General features: G+C 43.7%; 1 protein-coding gene across 4 annotated transcripts in view; it reads right to left on the minus strand.

Annotated features, from left to right (window-relative positions):
- Window positions 1-12291: 12291 nt before the first annotated feature.
- The window catches only part of SEL1L2 (SEL1L2 adaptor subunit of SYVN1 ubiquitin ligase), a 116669-nt gene continuing 109791 nt past the window's right edge, over window positions 12292-19169 (minus strand). For all 4 annotated transcript variants that reach the window (XM_020908786.2, XM_020908785.2, XM_020908784.2 and 1 more), the window contains 2 exons: window positions 12634-12762; window positions 12292-12493 (listed from right to left, as the gene is read on the minus strand). In XM_020908786.2, coding sequence (XP_020764445.2) covers window positions 12374-12493; window positions 12634-12762 — 249 coding nt within the window. In that variant the 3' untranslated portion in view covers window positions 12292-12373. The remainder of the gene's footprint in view (window positions 12494-12633; window positions 12763-19169) is intronic.

Here is a 19169-nt window from a genome sequence, read left to right on the forward strand (position 1 = left end):
AATATGGATGTTGTTATCTAGTAATTTGAGAGACTTGTTTGCAGAATCAGCCTAAAAGCAAGAAGATATTTATTTCTCTGAAAAATCCGAAGATGTTCACGTATGTAAATGCTTAACCTGATAGAAAAACACCACTCATGCTAACATTTTGTACTTTTTCCTCCATCTGAGCTTTTGTTATTTCTTCAAGAAGACATTAGCAATGGAGATGAGGGGATGAGGGGAAGGACAAGTTGGTAGATTCTTTAGTTTTCTGGTTCTTTGCATTAAACTGTAGACTTTTATAACAACTACTCTAAGATACTTAAGCCAGAATTATTTGTGATAATGTCTTCCTTGCTCTTTAAAGAGGAACAGAGGATGATGAACCTCTTAAGAGCTATTAAGTAGTTTTGTACTTTGGAAGAGGATCTTCTTGAATCCTTCCTCACCTTTTTATAACCATCAGAATTCTAATCTTGTTCCTTTATCACCTCCACCATTTGGGTGAGAGTCCCATCGTTTCACACTCTACTTTAGTTAGGTGGGGAACTTGACTACATCCTTTTTTTAGAGGATTTTCAACGATTACAAAGGCAAAATCAGATGTCAGGTACCTGCAGAGCGATGAACAGGGCTGTCTGACTTTGTCGTTTCCGGCCTCTGGCACTGCTATTCTAATGTAAGTCCACCATCCCGTTGTCATGATCAAAATGATCTGGAAGCAGTGTAGAACAGGCGAAAGAAGGGGTTGCAAGGCCGCGGGGCAGGGTGGGGGCTGATGCTGGGAGGCACCCAGGAGTGACTTCAGGCGTGTTGTCATCGGTCAGCGCCAGGTCAGCGCCAAGTTGTTTGCCATGCTTTTCATGCAGGGGCGTGGCCCACCACCCCTCAGCTGTGGGAGTATACAGGGTGGGCTTGCCTCTGTGTCTCTGTCCACCCCCCACTCTACCAGTAAGCACCAAGCCCTCCCTCAGCCAGCGCTGGGTCTCACACGGTAGCTGTTCAGCTCCATTTTGAGTCACATTAAACTATGTGAAGTCAGAAAGAAAAACACCAATACAGTATAGTAACGCATATGGATGGAATTTAGAAAGATGGTAACGATGACCCGATATGCGACACAGCAAAAGATACACAGATTAAGAACAGACTTTTTAAAAAATTAATTTATTTATTTTAATTGGAGGCTAATTAAAATATTGTAAAGAATTTTAAGAAAAACAACTATGTGGATAATGTGCCCTTTCATAGACTGAGTTACAGTTAAAAGTAGAATTTTGTAGGAGAAAAATTACTGTTCTTGCTCTCTTTAGTTGGGACATTCATTTGATATTAGAAATTGGGATACTCTTGAAAGCCTTTTTTTTTTTAATAAGAGGAAAAGAATACCTAGGAAGCAGAATTTGGGGAAGGTTTTTTTTTTTTTGGTTTGTTGAGTTTTTTTTTTTTTCTTTTAATTTCAATTTTCAGATTTGACGGGAGAAGAGAACAGTGAAACACCCCTGCATATTAAAAGTGTAAATAGATGCCTGAGGAAAGGATACATTCCACAGTGTGCTGTTCCTAAATGACGCATGTTTATATGTTTATTACTTGTTTTTGAAGAATGCATGCAGAACTGCCCATGCTGAGGACAGGGACTGAGGAACCAGGTGTGTCTGCACCTCTCCTGGTGTTTGAACACCTGTCAGAGGTGCATGAAGTGGGCAGAAGCAAGGAGGGAGGCTTGTACTTTCGCTTTTTAATCTATCTGTAAATTTTGAGGTTTCTTGCCAAGGGTATTAACTTTCGTTTATTTCATGCCAACAGAGAATACGTGGATGGTGGGGTGGGGCTGGGGAGAAATCTACCTTGAGCTATCTTAGAAATGAGCTACAAAAATAAAGAGGAATTAACACAACGAGTTGAGGACACTTGCTGTTTAATGTGAGTGACCATTGTAAAATTGTTTTTTAGTTCATGTCTGCTTGAAGTATCTATTAAGGTTTAATTGTTTGGAACCCTCAGAAAATGCATTTTTCTGAAGAGCTATGTTTTCCAAATGATTAAGGACATCCTTTTAGGTCACAAAACTTTTAAAAATGTCTTATCAGGCATATTTCCAAAATATGTTTCATTCTTAAACAGTGTACAGGAACATAAGCATTTCTTTACAACTTTTTTCTTAATAACTTTGTAACTTTTTGTCTTTATAACTGACCCTAAGAAAAATGTGGTTTGTCTCTTTCCCTGCAGTTTTCTTGCTTGCTGTCAATCTCAGTAGCCTGACAGAAATGAACTTGCTGGATCAGTTTTTCTTGCCTTTTCTGATGTGTAAGATTAGATTGGAAGTTTTGAGGACGGTGTTTAAGGTAGGAAAGAGGAAGGGGGTTCTACAGGAAGGACTCCCCTTTGGAATAAAATGCGTGGGCTTTATTGGTTCCCTCCACAAGTCCCCGCTGAGGCCCACGAGCCAGGCTCCCGACTCTTCTCTGCGCTTAGGTGTCAGTCTAACAGGGCTCTCAGGGTGTGGACCTGGGACACTTGTTGGCTCCTGGGAGACTTTCTGGATTATTTCTTGGTTCTTAGCAGTATACCAGGTTGTTAGCCTAGAGAATTCCAGAAGTGGCTGGCATACATGAGAAAAAAAATATTTTGAAAACAAAGAATTTCTGCAGAATTTGTTGAGAGGGAAGCTACCCATAGACCCTCAAGTCTATATGAATGTAAAAAGTTATAACTACAGAAAGATGCATCTCATGAAGTAGCTATGAAGCCAGTTTTGTTTTTCATACCCTTTTAGTACCATGTTTATCCACTAGGTGGAAACAGTTACAGTACGGCCCTTATGGAAGACAAACATCTGGTGGCTTGGATGGTAAAGAATCTGCCTGCAATGCGGGAGCCTGAGTTCAATCCCTGGGTGGGAAGGCCCCCTGGAGAAGGGAATGGCTACCCACTCCAGTATTCTTGCCTGGAGAATTCCATAGACAGGAGCCTGGCGGGCTACAGTCCATGGGGTTGCAAAGAGCCAGACATGACTGAGTGGCTCACATTATACTGAAGACATAATTTTTATAACTCAGTATATATCCCTTAAATAAGGATAAAATTAACTATTTAACCATCAGTTGGCTTCTGCATAAGAAAGAAATGAACATGTAAAAAAAAGATATTTGGGGAAAAGTATAGTTGGCATAGTAGTTATATTTTACTCCTTCATAAATTATTATTTTAGCTTCTTGCCTAAGAAATATTTTGAGCACTTTTTTAATAGAGGGGGTCTCAAGGTGGGGTGGTTGTTGTGGTTGTTAATAATGTGAAGTTTATTAGTTTAGAAAGCTAATAAACAGATTATTTTTCACAAATGTTATTGTGTAGCTAACTCTGCGACCCATGGACTGTAGCCCTCCAGGCTCTTCTGTCCATGGGATTTTCCAGGCAAGGATACTGGAGTGAGTTGCCATTTCCTTCTCCAGGGGATCTTCCTGATTCAGGGATCAAATCCACTTCTCCTGCATTGGCAGGTGGGTTCTTTACCACTGAGCTTCCACAAGTTTGTGTACTTTAATTCTCTGCCTGGAAACTTAGGTGTTTATCTTGCTGCTTTAAAAAAGTTAATTTGAAGATAACAGAAGGTACTGCTGTCAACAAATAGGGAAATAGTGCTTTGTGTCTGTGTGGTTTTAAAATCTGCCTGCAGATTCTTCAATACTCTTTCCTCCGAGAGGTGGAGCATCATCCTCCTCCCTGTGAGTTTGGGTTGAATTCAGGGATTCTCTTCCAACAAATAGAATATGGCAGTGCTGTGTGTCCCTCTGAGGAGGCAGTCAGAGGCCCCACTTCCTCCTTGCCATGTCTGGGATCCCTTCCCTGGGAGACCAGTGCCATTCATGGGGACATCAACCAGCGCTTGGAGAGGACTCTGAGATCTGCCAGCAAGTGAGCCAACTCGGAAGACATCTTCCACCCCAGTCAGACTCCCAGGTGACACCTTGATGGCAGCCTCATGACAGACTCAGAACCAGCCAGCTAAGCCACTCCCAAATTCCTGATCCTCACAAACGGATAACTGTGTGTGGAGTTATACGTTAAGGCAGTGGTGGGTAACTAATATGCTATCTTTGGAGATGCCCAGGGTGTGCCACAATCTTCCTTAAAGCATAGAACATAGCCTGCTTATTTGAAATTGTGTAAAGTCAGCATAAACTATGTTACCTTTGTCCTCAGGGAAACCTGGGCCTGAGATGTGCTTACCTTGAGTTTTGAGTCCATGGTATCTGGAAGTAGAACTAACCTCCCAAGGTGAGTGGGCTTCAAATTTAGGTTGGAAATTTAGTAGGCTTCAACTTTTATTTCCTAGGAATACTGTCCTGGGATCAGTTTTCTAGCAACCTGATGGGGTGAGTCCATAATGAACAAGAGAGTGTGAGGCAGCTCTGGCCTTGGGAGTTCAGTGAGGCGACGGCAACCGTGGTTTTCTCAGTCCCTCCTGCCTCAGCTGTTGAGTTGCTGACGGCTTGTTATCAGGATGGGCTGTTGATGCTGTGGGTTTGTTATAGGCTCTCAGGTGAGCACAATTCTGTGGGAATGGTTCAGCTTAGTCGCTCATTGGTGTCCAACTCTGCGACCCCATGGACTGCAGCACGCCAGGCCTCCCTGTCTATCACCAACTCCTGGAGTCTACCCAAACCCATGTCCATCAAGTCAGTGATGCCATCCAACCATCTCATGCTCTGTCATCCCCTTCTCCTCCTGCCCTCAATCTTTCCCAGCATCAGGATCTTTTCCAATGAGTCAGCTCTTGGCATCAGGTGGCCAAAGTATTGGAGCTTCAGCTTCAGCATCAGTCCTTCCAATGAACACCCAGGACTGATCTCCTTTAGGATGGGCTGGTTGGATCTCCTTACAGTCCAAGGGACTCTCAAGAGTCTTCTCCAACACTGCAGTTCAAAAGCATCAATTCTTTGGTGCTCAGCTTTCTTTATAGTCCAACTCTCACATCATACATGACCACTGGAAAAACCATAGCCTTGACTATATGGACCTTTGTTGGCAAAGTAATGCCTCTGCTTTTCAATATGCTATGTTGGTCATAAATTTTCATTCAAGGAGTAAGGGTCTTTTAATTTCATGGCTGCAGTCACCATCTGCAGTGATTTTGGAGCCCCAAAAAATAAAGTCAGCAATTGTTTCCACTGCTTCTCCATCTATTTGCCATGAAGTGATGGGACTGGATGCCATGATCTTAGTTTTCTAAGTGTTGAGCTTTAAGCCAACTTTTTCACTCTCCTCTTTCACTTTCATCAAGAGGCTCTTTAGTTCTTCTAAAGAACTAAATGGCTAAGGATAATCTAAAAGCCAGAGTCGATCCTGTCTTGGTCTTGGCTGGCCTTTGCCAAAACCAGGCAAAGATAAACTGTGTGTAGTCCGAACGCAGTCTGACCCATCTCTGGAGTCTCGTGCATGTGCTTAGGACCCCCAGTGCTGGCTGTGTCAGAGCCAGGCCTGCAGAACAAGAGAATGAGGAGTGGCTCCAGGCCCCAAGGTCAGGAGCCTGGGCTGAGACTGGGAGTGGGAGGAGGGGAGGAGGAGAATTCCAGAGGAGGACTTGACAGCCTTGCCAGGAAACAGGAAGTGGAGGGAAGGGCAGGGAGTGGAAGCCGGGGGTCTGGCTTTGGTCCTGGTGTTCTGGTTCCTGACACGTGGGCCAGTAGCCTCTCTGACCTCAGGATGTTCACCTGTGGAATAAAGGTCTGGCTCTCAATCTCAAGGGAGGCCACAGGCCTGCCTCCCAATTCCCTGAGGGGATTTTTCAAACAATATTTTTTTCCACCTTCCTCCTATTGGTTGAGAGTCCAGGGCATAAGGATTCCCGTCCCTGAGGGGAGCAGGAGGCATGGTCATTATGGTGGGAAGATGGCTGTGAGCCCTCTAGCAGGGTGAGCTCAGAAACGTTCAGCTTGGTCTGAGGACCTGGGGCCTAAGACAGGAGTCAGGATCGCCCTCTTGCCCTTGCAGTTTCTCAGTCTTCATGTTGACGGCTGGGGACTTGTCTTTTCAACGTTAACTTGGATTTCAACTGAAGCCAGCTTAACTTCTCAACAAAAACAGCTTCATTTAACCCATACCAAGGTGCCATGGGTTGGCACAGCCCTCCTTTTAAACCAGAGTGTATTACGCCTCTGCCAGGCAATGTGCTGAGGCTCTGATAAGCATGCTCAGTTCTCCTTTCATTTCCTCAGCTCTCTGGCAGGTAGATGCTAGTACCATTGCCCCATATTTCAGATGAGGAAACAGGTTCAGAGAGGCTGTGATGACTTCCCCAAGGTCACATGCATGGAAGAGCCAGTGTGACTTTGGTTTTGTATGGGACGGAGCATTTAACTTTATCACACTGTCTTCTTTTGGAGGTCAGAGCCTTCTGTGTGATGTCCTACTCATTGTTCTCTACATCTCTTCTCCCCTTTTAAGTGTAGTATGTGTCAGCCAGCGTCTTGGAACCTCCTCGGTCTCCAACACATGCCCAGCCCTGCACTGGAATCTGCCCCTGTGGGACCCCCTGCCCTTCAAACTCTTCCCAGGCCCTTCCACTCTAAACTTGATTTCATCCAGTTCAACTTCATCCTGCCTTCTTCTCCTGGGCCATCCTGAACTTCTCTGAGTTCCATCTCCGTTAGCCCTGTATTTGATGTTCTTTGTCTACAACTTCTGCCTTTCAGCTAAGTGTTCAATCCTTTAAGCAGTGGCACTGCTATAATCAGGGTTCATCAGCCACGGAGATGGTCCAGATGGACTCGCTGCCAGGCAGACAACAGGGGGATCCCCATGAGCACAAGAGGCAACGGGACCCTGGAAATACAGACAGTGGGGGCACCAGGCAAGTTCAGCTTCAAATTTCAGGGATCAGCTCCTTGGTTGGGGTTCTAGTGGTGTCTGAGTATCTCGCAGAGCAGGGGGATTCAGATTGCAGGGGCCAGGTGAACTGGGAACAGGGAAGGGCTTGGTGCTAGAAAATAAGACCCTGATGTGAGGTCACAGCAAGGCCCACGTCAGGATGACTGGGGATGATAGTCTCTGGTTCAGGCAAGATGTCCGGCTGTCGTTAGATACCGGGGGGCCTAGGAGAGTGATCAGCATGAATTCTGAAATCAGACCTGCCTGTCGAATCCATCACTAACCAGCTTGTCTTGTGTTGGTTACTCACCTGCTGATATGCACCATTCTTAGATTGTATGATGCCCAGCTGAGAATAAGTGCCAAGCTTGGAAAGCCAAGCTAATAAGATGACTTACATGTGCAGTGCAATAGCCCTCAAATTACAGTGTTACTAGGTCCTACAAAAGAAGATAAGGGTTGGAACAGAGGGGAGAGGAAGAGTTTCCGGAGGTAAATATGGTTGGAAAAGCTGAGTCACACAAGATTCAGTGGGTATTTTTCCTGTAAGATGCTTCAGAGTCTTTACTATGCCCACATTGTTGTGAATCTCCCACAAGAGGCTATGTGTGCTTGCCTGGTAAGTCACTTCAGTCATGTCCAGCTCTTTGTGACCCCATGGACAGTAGCCCACCAGGCTCCTCTGTTCTTGGGATTCTCCAGGCAAGAATGCTGGAGTGGGTTGCCATTTCCTCCTCCAGGGGATCTGCGTAACCCAGGGATCAAACCCAGGTCTCTTATGTCTCCTGCATTGGCTGGCAGGTTCTTTACCACTAGTGCCACCTGGGAAGCCCCACAGAAGGCTATACTTTATGGCATCTTCCAGACTTAATGACCCAATAACCCCTTTATTAAGGGGTACCCTGCAAGACTGTGAACATGTTTGGGGAAATACAGCCTAGCACAACTCCTGGCTTTGTGAAGGCTTTTTGAATAATTTGAATAGTTGCAGGAAAACTTATGATCAGCAATGAGAATGCAGTCACTTGCAAGAGTTGTTTATGAACTTTCTCAAGGCAGTCCAGTGCGGGGATTAAAAGCATAGACTCTGGACCTGGTTGTTCTGGCTGTGTGGCCTTCGACAAGTTACTTGACCCCAGTTTCCTCTTCTGGAAAAGAGGGAAGATGATACATTATCCTCCAAGAAAGGTAGTTGTAAAGATCTAATGAGTTAATAATGCATTCAGTTAGATCAGTGCCTGGCACATTATAAGCATGATATGTTGGCTATTATTATCCCAGACAGAATGAATTTTAGAGAAGCTTTCAAGAACAAATTATTGACTGCTATTACGATGCTAGCTTACCATTTGTCTTACATAAAATTTCCTCTTGCTCATACAAAAAGACTGATTAATAAACAGATACTGCTTAAAGTCATTATTCCTTTTTTAAAAAAGAATGTCATAGGCCCTCAGACAGCTGTTTTGCGTCTATGGCAAAATCCAAACCTGAAATATAAGAGATTTGCTCTAATATTCTATTAGGTGAAGATTGAACATTCCTTTTTTCAGAGGCACTTTATCTTCACCTAGAAATTATTTTCTAATTAATAAAACACAAATTAGGATAAATCATTTCACACAAGCACACACCACAAAATAATGTTTCCAATTCAAAACACATGCACAAATGCTGAATGAAATTAATTAGGTGGCAGGAAAAAAAAAAAGCTAAAACAACCTAAAAAATCATTCTTCCCATACATGGAAAGATTTTAAGATGTTTTCTGATATAGATCTTAATGTTATACTGAGAGTCTGGATTGGAATTATAAAACTTGGGAGCTGTAAGACATTAGAGAAATCTTTCTTAGTTTGCAGTTGAGGAAACTGAGTCCCATAGAGAGACTCATTTGCCTGAGGTCACTAGCCGGCCCTGGAGAGACAGGCTTGGAACAAAGATGTTCCAGAGTCTTGTCCAGCCACCTGAGGCAGGCCTGGTCATTCACGCAACCTCAGCAGCGCCAAGGCCCAGCCATCGCCCCCACCTGGCCGGAGGTGCATTTGTGAATGTCCCCAGCACAGCTCTCCATCCAAGCACCGAGTCTAGCGAAACCCAGAGTCACCGCCTTACATTGAATAGTTTATAGCACGCTTCCATGTTGTGGGTTACAGTAGACCTCGACCTAGGCTCTGCTGCCTGGCTCCCACCCACAGAGATTTTTGTTTAATTCAGCCTTGGGAGTTTTAAAAGTTATAGAGCATCAGCTTTCCTAAGGTGAGAAAACTGTGTGAATCACAGATAAACTCCACTGTAACCTCCCTTGTGTTGTAGCTGGGAACTAAAGGACCAGCTTCCGTGCTGGGTGTAAAACGTGAGTCACTGTGCACTTCGTGACAGGCTTGTGCTGAGAGAAGGGGGTGAGCTGGCCCGGGCTGGGGTGAGGAAGGCGGGTGTGGACAAGTTGGTCACCCAGTGCTGGCTGAGGACCTTCCGTATGTGGAGGCCTGGGTACTCAGAGACGAGAAGGCCCACCCTGCGCCCTCACAGGGCTCATGTTCAGCTGGACTGGCCGCAGATCACAGGGAAGCTGACAGAGCTGTTTTCCTGCTACCAGAAGTCCTCTGACTGAGACACGTGCGGGAAGGCTCTGTGTGAAAGAGTGTGTGGTGCTCGGTGATCAGTCACCACGAGGCCGCCCAGGTGTGGGCGAGGGAGCTGCTACAGCCCTGGCTCGGGAGGAGAAGCCCAGAAACAGACGTCTGAATGAGTCAAACACCCTGAACCACGCTTGCTTTCAGAGCCTTTGGCTCGTGTTCACTTGGAGCAACGAGCTGAAACAGGGAAGTGATGAGCTCACCCTGGCCCCGCTCCTAGGTTTCAGGCAGTGCTCCCCTCGACACAGCACACCGCCATCTCCCTTTCTGCCCCACCTGCAGCTGTTCTCACAGGCTTTACCTCGAAGCAGCTTATTCTACCCGGTCCTGGAGCCAGGGCTCACTGACTCTACACTCCCCTCTGCATTTATCCCAATCTGATGTGCTGCATTCCAGACACCTGTCAGATAGAACTGCACGGCCAGCGTATGCATTAGGCCCTGACCTGAGGTTTGGATGTTGCCTGCTCCTTCCTTTCACATGTGTAAATTAGGCTTTTATTGTCCTTTGGAAATGAACTCTCTAGTAAGTCAAGGATTGTGTGCAGGAAATTCTAAATACTTAGGCCTCAGATAGGTCTGGATAGTTAATGGCCAAAGAAAGATGTGGCTGGCATGTGGATATACAGTGTTTACAAAGCATCTGTGAAGTTCAGTTCAGTTCAGTTCAGTCACTCAGTCGTGTCTGACTCTTTGCAACCCCATGAACCACAGGACACCAGGCCTCCCTGTCCATCACCAACTCCTGGAGTCTACCCAAACCCATGTTCATTGCATCAGTGATGCCATCTAACCATCTCATCCTCTGTCATCCCCTTCTCTTCCTGCCCTCAATCTTTCCTAGCATCACGGTCTTTTCAAATGAGTCAGTTCTTCGCATCAGGTGGCCAAAGTATTGGAGCTTCAGCTTCAGCATCAGTCCTTCCAATGAACACCCAGGACTGGTCTCCTTTAGGATGGGCTGGTTGGATCTCCTTACAGTCCAAGGGACTCTCAAGAGTCTTCTCCAACACTGCAGTTCAAAAGCACCAATTCTTTGGTGCTCAGCTTTCTTTATAGTCCAATTCTCACATCCATACATGACCATTGGAAAAACCATAGCCTTGACTATATGGACCTTTGTTGGCAAAGTAATGTCTCTGCTTTTTAATATGCTGTCTAGGTTGGTCATAACTTTCCTTCCAAGGAGTAAGGGTCTTTTAATTTCATGGCTGCAGTCACCATCTGCAGTGATTTTGGAGCCCCAAAAAATAAAGTCAGCCATTGTTTCCACTGTTTTCCCATCTGTGAAGTTAGGCTTATTGAAATCTCACAAATCTCCAGTCAGATTCCTACCAGTCAGGTAGGAATTAATCCCATTTGATGGAGGAAAGATTGAGGTTTGGAGAAACTATGCCCAAAGTCACAGAGCTACTAAGGGAGAAAGCTGGACCTCAAACACAGGGTGTTTTGTTCCAAATCCATTTCACTCTCCTTTCTGATTGTGATAGACATTATCAGTTAACTCTCTTCCTGTCCCTAGTTTGGGTTTTCAAGTAGTCAAGTACAATCTTTTCCTGCCTAAACACCCAGCATTTTGGCTGGAGAACTAACCTCTGGGTACCGAAACCACACTGACTGTTATCACCTCAACTGTCCCCATGTTTCAACCAATCTGCCATGAGCTTTTAGAGAATATTAAAAGTTGCCATTTATGGAAATTCATTCTAGATGCCAGACCCTGGGATAATTCCTTTACATGCATGATCCCATTAATCTTCATACCAGCTCTCTAAGATCTTGAAAAAGTGAAAAAGTCATTCGGTTGTGTCCGACTCTTGGCAACCCCATGGACAGGCCATGGGTTTCTCCAGGTCAGAATACTGGAGTGGGTAGCTTTATCCCAAGGGAAAAAGATGAAAAGATCGATCTTTTCATTTTGCAGATCAGGAAACTGAGGCTCAGTGAGGGTGAGATTTCAACCTGGCCCTTGACTTCGGTCGTGGGTCTCCTGCACCTGTCTCCTCCCCGCTGCCCCAGCCCTGCCTCATCCATCAGGGGGACAAGAGCCGGGCCCCTTACCTTCTGTCCTTGGAGGCTTGTACCATTGCCCACTGTGAGTCCTCCGAAGGGGAGTCCCCAGGGTTCCAGTGAGGAATGGAAGAGAGGGACGCAATGCTGGATGGACGCCAGATGGAGCTGTTCAGTACACGGCTGCTAAGGGAGCTCAGACCGAAGGACCCCGGTGAGGAGGCTGAGTCAGTCCCCGGGCACAGCACCACCATGAAGAACTTTGGCTCATCAGAGATAGACTGTGGTTCACCAGGTCATTCCCTCAAGATAAGATGTTTGTAATGTTTGCCTTTCTCAAATTCTGAGGGATCTGTGTTCTTGCCCTTCCCAAACTCTCAGTATGTCTGTAGGGGCCGAGAAACCCATTTGTCCTCTCAAAAGGGGACAGGTTGTCACAACCACATGAAAAATGGGTGGTCTTTATCCCTAACTCAGGACTAGAACCTGGAGAAGGAAATGGCAAGCCACTCCAATATACTTGCCTGGAAAATCCCATGGACCGAGGAGCCTGATGGGCTGCAGCCCATGGTGTCGCGAAGAGTCGGGCATGACTGAGTGACTAACACGTGGGACTAGCGCGCCCCAAGACGAGAAGTCTGTAAGGGAATCTGAGCTGATGAGTCTCCAACAAGCCTCTCCCCACAAGGAGTCATCTCAGCTAAGCGGTTCCTTAGAGGACAGGTCCCAGTCTTTGTCCGTTTTCCCTCGAGGCCTGTATAAGAAGTCAGCAGCAGGCTCCTGAGTCTGATGGGGAAGTTTTTTATTTAGTGAAGATAACTTGAAGTGGACTGGTTCCCGTGAGCAGGTTTTTCTATGGTCCAGATCCTACCCATAGCGATTTTTAAGCAAGAAGATCAGCACAGCAACAATTAGGCCAATCACAAATAAATCCCAGTATGGTCCAACAGTGTTATCCAATGTCATCCATTTCCATCTCTTTGTAAACTGCAGGCAAGAGACATTCTGTCAAAAATAAACCCAAGCCTCTCACTTTATTCAGAACATCATCTCCCCACCCATCCCTCTGCCCAAGAGTTGCTCCTTGGAGTTTCCAGAGATTTGGGACCTATTTGAGATGAACTTACATTAAAAAACAGGATATCTTGGAGCAAATGCACAGTTTGCAATTTCATGAGGGCCAAGAACACTGGTATGTGAGCGTCTGGACTTGTTTGAGCAGCCATGTCGTATAATCTCCTGGCCAAGTGAATGTCCTGGAAATAGAAGAACAGCCCATACTTATTAAGCACAGATTCTTTAGGTGTAATTAAGTGAAAGCCACTGTTTGAAATTTATCTTTGGTAGGTCTGAATGCTTCCCCCACTACCCCCTACCCCAGGATGTTCATGCCTTAATCCTTGGAACCTATTAATATGTTACGGGGCTTCCCTGGTGGTCCAGTACTAAGACTCAACTTGGAGCTCCCAACACAGGGGGCCTCGGTTCAACCCCTGGCTGGGGAACATGATCCCACACGCTGCAACTAAGAGTTCGCATATTGCAACTAAGATGCAAATAATTTTAAAAAGATAAAACATAAAAACAAGATTGCTAAAGTCTATTAAAATTTTTTTTATATGAATGTTAAAAAAATGTTATGTTACAATGACAGAGCAAATTTTGCAAATATAAATAAGGTTTCAAACGTTAAGGTAGGGAGATTGTCCTGAAGGACCTGGTGGGCTCAATGTAATCATTTGAACCCTTAAACACTGAGTTTTCTCACAGAGCAGAAGATAAAAGCGGAAAGATGAGGCAGAGGAGAAGTCAGAGGTTCTAGGCATGGGAAGGACTCAACTTCCTGTTGCTGGAAGGGACCCCTGGACAGGAGAAGGAATGAGGACAGCCAGCAAGGAATATGGGACCACCAGTCGTATAAACACAAGAAACTGAATTTGGACAATAATCTGAACAAGTTTGGAAGCAGATTCTTCCCTAGAGCCCTCCGTAAGGGCCACAGCTTTGATTTCAAGCTTGCAGACCCTATGCAGAGGGCCCAGTCGAGCTCACCTAGACTTCTCATCTACAGAAACAGTGAGATAAATGTGTGTGGTTTTAAGGCATTGAGTTTGTGGTAATTTGTTACAGCAGCCATAGAAAATCAACAGTCTCCAAAGAGCTTTCTTGGTTTCACTGAACCAGATCTATGATTCCAATTAAAGGGGCAGGAGAACAGACACTAACAATACAGCTCCCAAAACAAATGGCAATACAGATAGTGGTAAGCATTTAAAGTTCCTGCTTTTCTTCATGTGCTTATTATACTTGAAGGTATGGGATGTGTTAATTCATTGTCTCCAGATCCTTGAAGACAAGGGTTTGAACTGCCTGTTTGCCCCTAAATTCCCAGTGCCTAATGAAGTGCTGAGTACATGGTAAGTCTTTGATAACACATCAAATGAGTGAATAAATGAGAAATGAGTGAATAAACTACTTTGGCTCTCAGGCTGGAATTTGATTCCATAAATGACATACTATATTTTTAGGAACATTTTTTCCTATTAAATTATGCCATGGCAGATCAAAATGTGTTTCTCTTTCATTTTCACCTACTTACGGCTTGTTTTTTGCTTGCTTTATAGTTGTTTTGTTTCCCCAAACAGAATAATGAAAAGGCTAAGTAGAATTGCTTTTAAAGATCTACTCTGCTCAGATGCCTGTGGATTATTTTCAAAAGAAGGGGAAGGAGAGAATTTTTCACAAACTGTAGTCATCCCGCATGTCTCTCCCCTCCATCCCCCAGACTTCCGTTACACAGGCCTTAATAGCTGTGAATCCTGAGGCCTCGGCTAAACACATTTCTTGGGTGGTGTCCTCTCGGCTGTGTTCTGCTTGTCATTTCTTAAATTTTTCCGAAGTTTTGTGGACTGGTAAATTTATGTTTGAGAAAGAGGAATAAGGCCTGCTTAAAATACTTAAAATTCAGGAGACTGTTCAGAACATATCTTTCTGGCAACAGAGAAAATGGATGTTGTAAAAACTCTAATTTGTGTCTCTAATTCCAACAAATTCAATGGCTGTTCATTTGAAAACACCCTACAGATGATAACAGTGGTGTCACTCCCACACGTGACAGGCATATTAACTTGAATATGCGATGTTCAGAAAAAGGCAGCCTGTGTCAATATCTCAAGCATTCCTTCTTATTTGAAGCCAGCAAGAGTTATTAATTCATTTATTGGGGCACAACTATAACAATTCAGTCGCTTGGCTTATAATAAAAAATAGCAGAGAGGTACCATTCAAGTGGGATGAGCTGGCTCCTGGCCAAGGCGGCCACACCATTAGCAGAGGGGGTGGGATGGGATAGGAAAGTCTTTCTTTAAAATTACCAGAGAAAGAAAATCCTGAAAGTTTCTGGCTAATTAGGGCAACTCATAGAAAGAAAATGTTATTACTAGACCCTGGAAAAGACTCCTTGTTCTTTGATCTTATTTGGTAAAAAAAAAAAAAAAAAAATCAAAATCATTTCCACACAAAAATTCCCCTTGATAAACAGTGCTTTGGTGATTCCCAAGGTTCATTAAATATGCCCATTACACATCTAGTCTACTTATGTTTAACTTTTCTGTGGTACATTTTAGTATATTTTGCTTTAAATTCACTGATTAGGAGATTATGTAAACCGAGCTATAGACTTCTTACATGTTTCTGACTATAATGTCAGGTGAGCTGAAGTCCTGTTCAATGCTCACAGCCCAGAATCTTTGGGTGTCATCAAAAATTTCTTATACTGGGACAGAGATAGTTTCTTTAATAATCCATTTAATAATCCATTCTTATTCTCTTATTATAAATACGTTAAATTAGTGGAAACTTTGAAAATATAGAGGTGAACAAATGAGGGGAAAACACCCACAGTCTCACTGTACAGAGGTAACTACTGATATTCCACACACATCCTACTGGCATTTCAGTGTTTTTATATTCATATATACATATTTTTAATTTAGGAATTTTTCACTGTGTATACTTTGTCTTCTATTTTCTTAAGCTAAGAATATATTTCAAGCAATATACCACATTCTAAGATATTTCATTAGTCTATAAGATTTTTATTTTTGATGGTTGCACAGTATTGTATAATAATGGTTGCTTCTGCTGCTGCTAAGTCACGTCAGTCGTGTCCGACTCTGTACAACCCCATAGACAGCAGCCACCAGGCTCCCCCATCCCTGGGATTCTCCAGGCAAGAATACTGGAGTGGGCTGCCATTTCCTTCTCCAATGTATGAAAGTGAAAAGTGAAAGTGAAGTCGCTCAGTCATGTCCGACTCTCAGCGACCCCATGGACTGCAGCCTACCAGGCTCCTCCGTCCATGGGATTTTCCAGGCAAGAGTACTGGAGTGGGGTGCCATTGCCTTCTCTGATAATAATGGCTAATACTTATTAAATATTTACTGTGTAACAGCCACCTCTATTGTGGTGTCATTTAAACCCTATGATAATGCTCTAGGGCAGGTGATATTAATCCCATTTTAAAGATGAAAAAAACTGAGACACAGAGAGCTTAAGTTACTTATCCAAATTCATATGACTTATAAGTGGCAGAGCTGAGATTTTACAGGTTTGTAAAATAAAAAACTATTCATTCAGGCTGAGGAATCATACTGTCAGATTCTGTTCTAAAATGTTTTTTTGACATAGAGAATAAGAAACACATGCAACTCTTTATTTTTATTTTTGGAGTTTTTTTCGCTATTTTTGTTGTTGTTGTTTTGATATTCTTTAAAATGGAAAAAAGCATATATGTTTTAAGATATTGACTAGAAAATCTATCCAAATTAAGACAAAAAGTGAGAGGAAATTAGCCTTTGGAAATGAGTTTCAATATATTATAGTTAGACATACAAGATAACACATTTTTTTGGTTCCTGCAGGTAAAACAAAACCACATCTACCGAATAAACTACAAATAGATCTGTCAAAAATAAAAGTATTTATGGCATGAAGCATTTTTATTTCTCATTTGTCTGGTCTGACCAACTATGGAGTGTTAGAGCTGAAGCTTTAAACACCAGAACAGAATTATTTTCTGGAAAAGCCAAGTTAAAGCTAGATATTAAAATGGCCCTCTCAGAAATATGACAGGACAAAATATACATCTTTTGGAAAGAGTCATAACCTTTCTTAAAACATTCAGACAGTAATTTGAAGTAGAGGATTTATTTTGCAAAAAGAGAACTATGTTCAGCAATATGAGTCAGTTCATTTCAGTTCATTGCTCAGTCGTGTCTGACCCTTTGTGACCCCATGAACCGCAGCATGCCAGGCCTCCCTGTCCATCACCAACTCCCGGAGTTCACCCAAACTCATGTCCATCGAGTCGGTGATGCCATCCAACCATCTCTGTCCCCCTTTTCCTGCCTTCAATCTTTCCCAGCATCAGGGTCTTTTCAAATGAGTCAGCTCTTCGCATCAGGTGGCCAAAGTATTGGAGCTTCAGCTTCAACATCAGTCCTTCCAATGAACACCCAGGACTGATCTCCTTTAGGATGGACTGGCTGGATCTCCCTGCAGTCCAAGGGACTCTCAAGAATCTTCTCCAACACCACAGTTCAAAAGCAACATGGAAATGAACATTATTTTTCATACAAAGTTAAAAGCACATTATGTTTCCTTCCTGACCACTTGCCCAGTCCCCATCTCTTCAAGAGAGATAAGCTTCATCTAAATTATTTCATCTGATTGATGATTGTCATGTATAACTTTATTGCTACTTCTGTCTCAGGTACTCCTTTGGAAAAAGTGCATGGATCCATTACATATTCTAACGTATTGTCAATAGATTATAAGATGAAGTCAAGCATGTGTCTGCCGATACTTTGTAAGTTGGCCTGTCTTATTCATACTTAGAAGCGTCTCTTAGTAGTAGGCTTCTCTGGTGGCTCACACTGTAAAGAGTCTGCCTGCAATGCGGGAGACCGGGGTTTGATCCCTGGGTTGGGAAGATCCCCTGGAGAAGGAAATGGCTACTCACCCCAGTATTCTTGCCTGGACAAAGGAGCCTGGCAGGCTACAGTCCCTGGGGTCGCAGAGAGCGGCACACGACTGAGTGATTATCATTCCCTCACTGTCTCCTGTGTGCACACACACTGTTTTGCACTTCCACCATCATTATGGATGTGGCTCTTCAGAGCGCACTGTGAGCCCTTTGGAGGAGGCCTTGTTTGTGTATCCCCAGAGTCACACGCAGTGTTTCTGGACACAAAACAAGAACTTGATAAATATCCAAGTAAGTAAATGAATGAAGAAAAGCAAGGCATGGGGAAGACTCAGAGGGATTGGGGAGAGAAGGAGGCAGGAGGGGGGATCAGGATGGGGAATACATGTAAATCCATGGCTGATTCATGTCAATGTATGACAAAACCCACTACAATACTGTAAAGTAATTAGCCTCCAACTAATAAAAATAAATGAAAAAAGAAAAGAAAAGCAAGGCATGGTACCACAGAAGTTTAGAATCAGATGTCTTTTAAATCTAGGGATTCATCAAAGGATTCACAGAGGAGATGATATTGGAGCTATTCTTTGAAAAACAGATTGGTCTTCAATGGACAAAAATGTGAGAGGAGATCATTCCAGCAAATGGGGTGATATGACCTAAAGTCAGGAGAGTGCAGTTTAAGGGCATGGGGCGAAGGAAAAGCAGCCTAGAAGACATATAGGGAAATAGTGGCTCATCCAGCCGTTATTACCAAGGCAGGTTAGGTCAAGGAGGGTTTTGAATGCCAGGGTAAGAAGTCTGGACTTCATTAGGCAATAGAAAGTCAGTAACATTCTTTTTTATTTTTGCATTTGCTCATATTTATATCCTTGTGTGTGTGTGTGTGTGCGTGCACGCATGCTTTGGGGAAAGTTAAGTGGCAGAGTAACAATACCAGAGTTACACTGTTAAAGTATAAAGAATAACCTGGTGGGGCTTTGCTAGCTGTATGTACATTAACTGAAGTAATGCTGACATCTGTAACAAACAAACCCCCTCATTTCAGTGGTGTAACACATTCAGCCATCCGTTGTGCGTGTTACTGGCTGGTGGTAAATTTTCCTGGGGGTGGTTCTGTGCTACAGCCTCTGGGAGAAGCTCCATCTTCTTCTTAGCAGCCTTGGCCCAGAAATGACACTCTTCCCTTTCACATCCATTCCTTCAGTGAAGAGTAGTCACATGGATGTGATGGGAGCTGGGAAGTGCAGTCTCAGACTAGGAGCCATATCCCAGCAGCAAGTATCTCCTTCATCGGATATTACACATCTTCCGCGGACAGAGCTTTCTCTGCCATACAGTTCAAGGAAGAACGCTAGAATGAGAGACCCCCGAGAAGCCTTTACAACAAACAGAAACTTTGGCCTGAACCAGGATAAGGACAAAAGAACAGACAGTTTAAGTCGAGCGAGCTTAACTTGAAGTCAGATATTGGAGAATGAGATGTTGAGATATTTCTCAATGAAGCCATTAGGATGATTAATCTATATCACCCTAGTCCCCAGATCTGCTCCTAAAGAAGGATGAGAAAAATAAGCCATATTTTTGCATTGATTTACCAAGAGTTGATTTGTACTTTTCTTCTTCCAGGAGGCTTAACTACAGAGTTTACCAAAACCCTTTTTGATTCTCTAATAA

Source organism: Odocoileus virginianus, chromosome 9, assembly GCF_023699985.2.
Source record: "Odocoileus virginianus isolate 20LAN1187 ecotype Illinois chromosome 9, Ovbor_1.2, whole genome shotgun sequence".
NCBI classification, from domain to species: domain Eukaryota; kingdom Metazoa; phylum Chordata; class Mammalia; order Artiodactyla; family Cervidae; genus Odocoileus; species Odocoileus virginianus.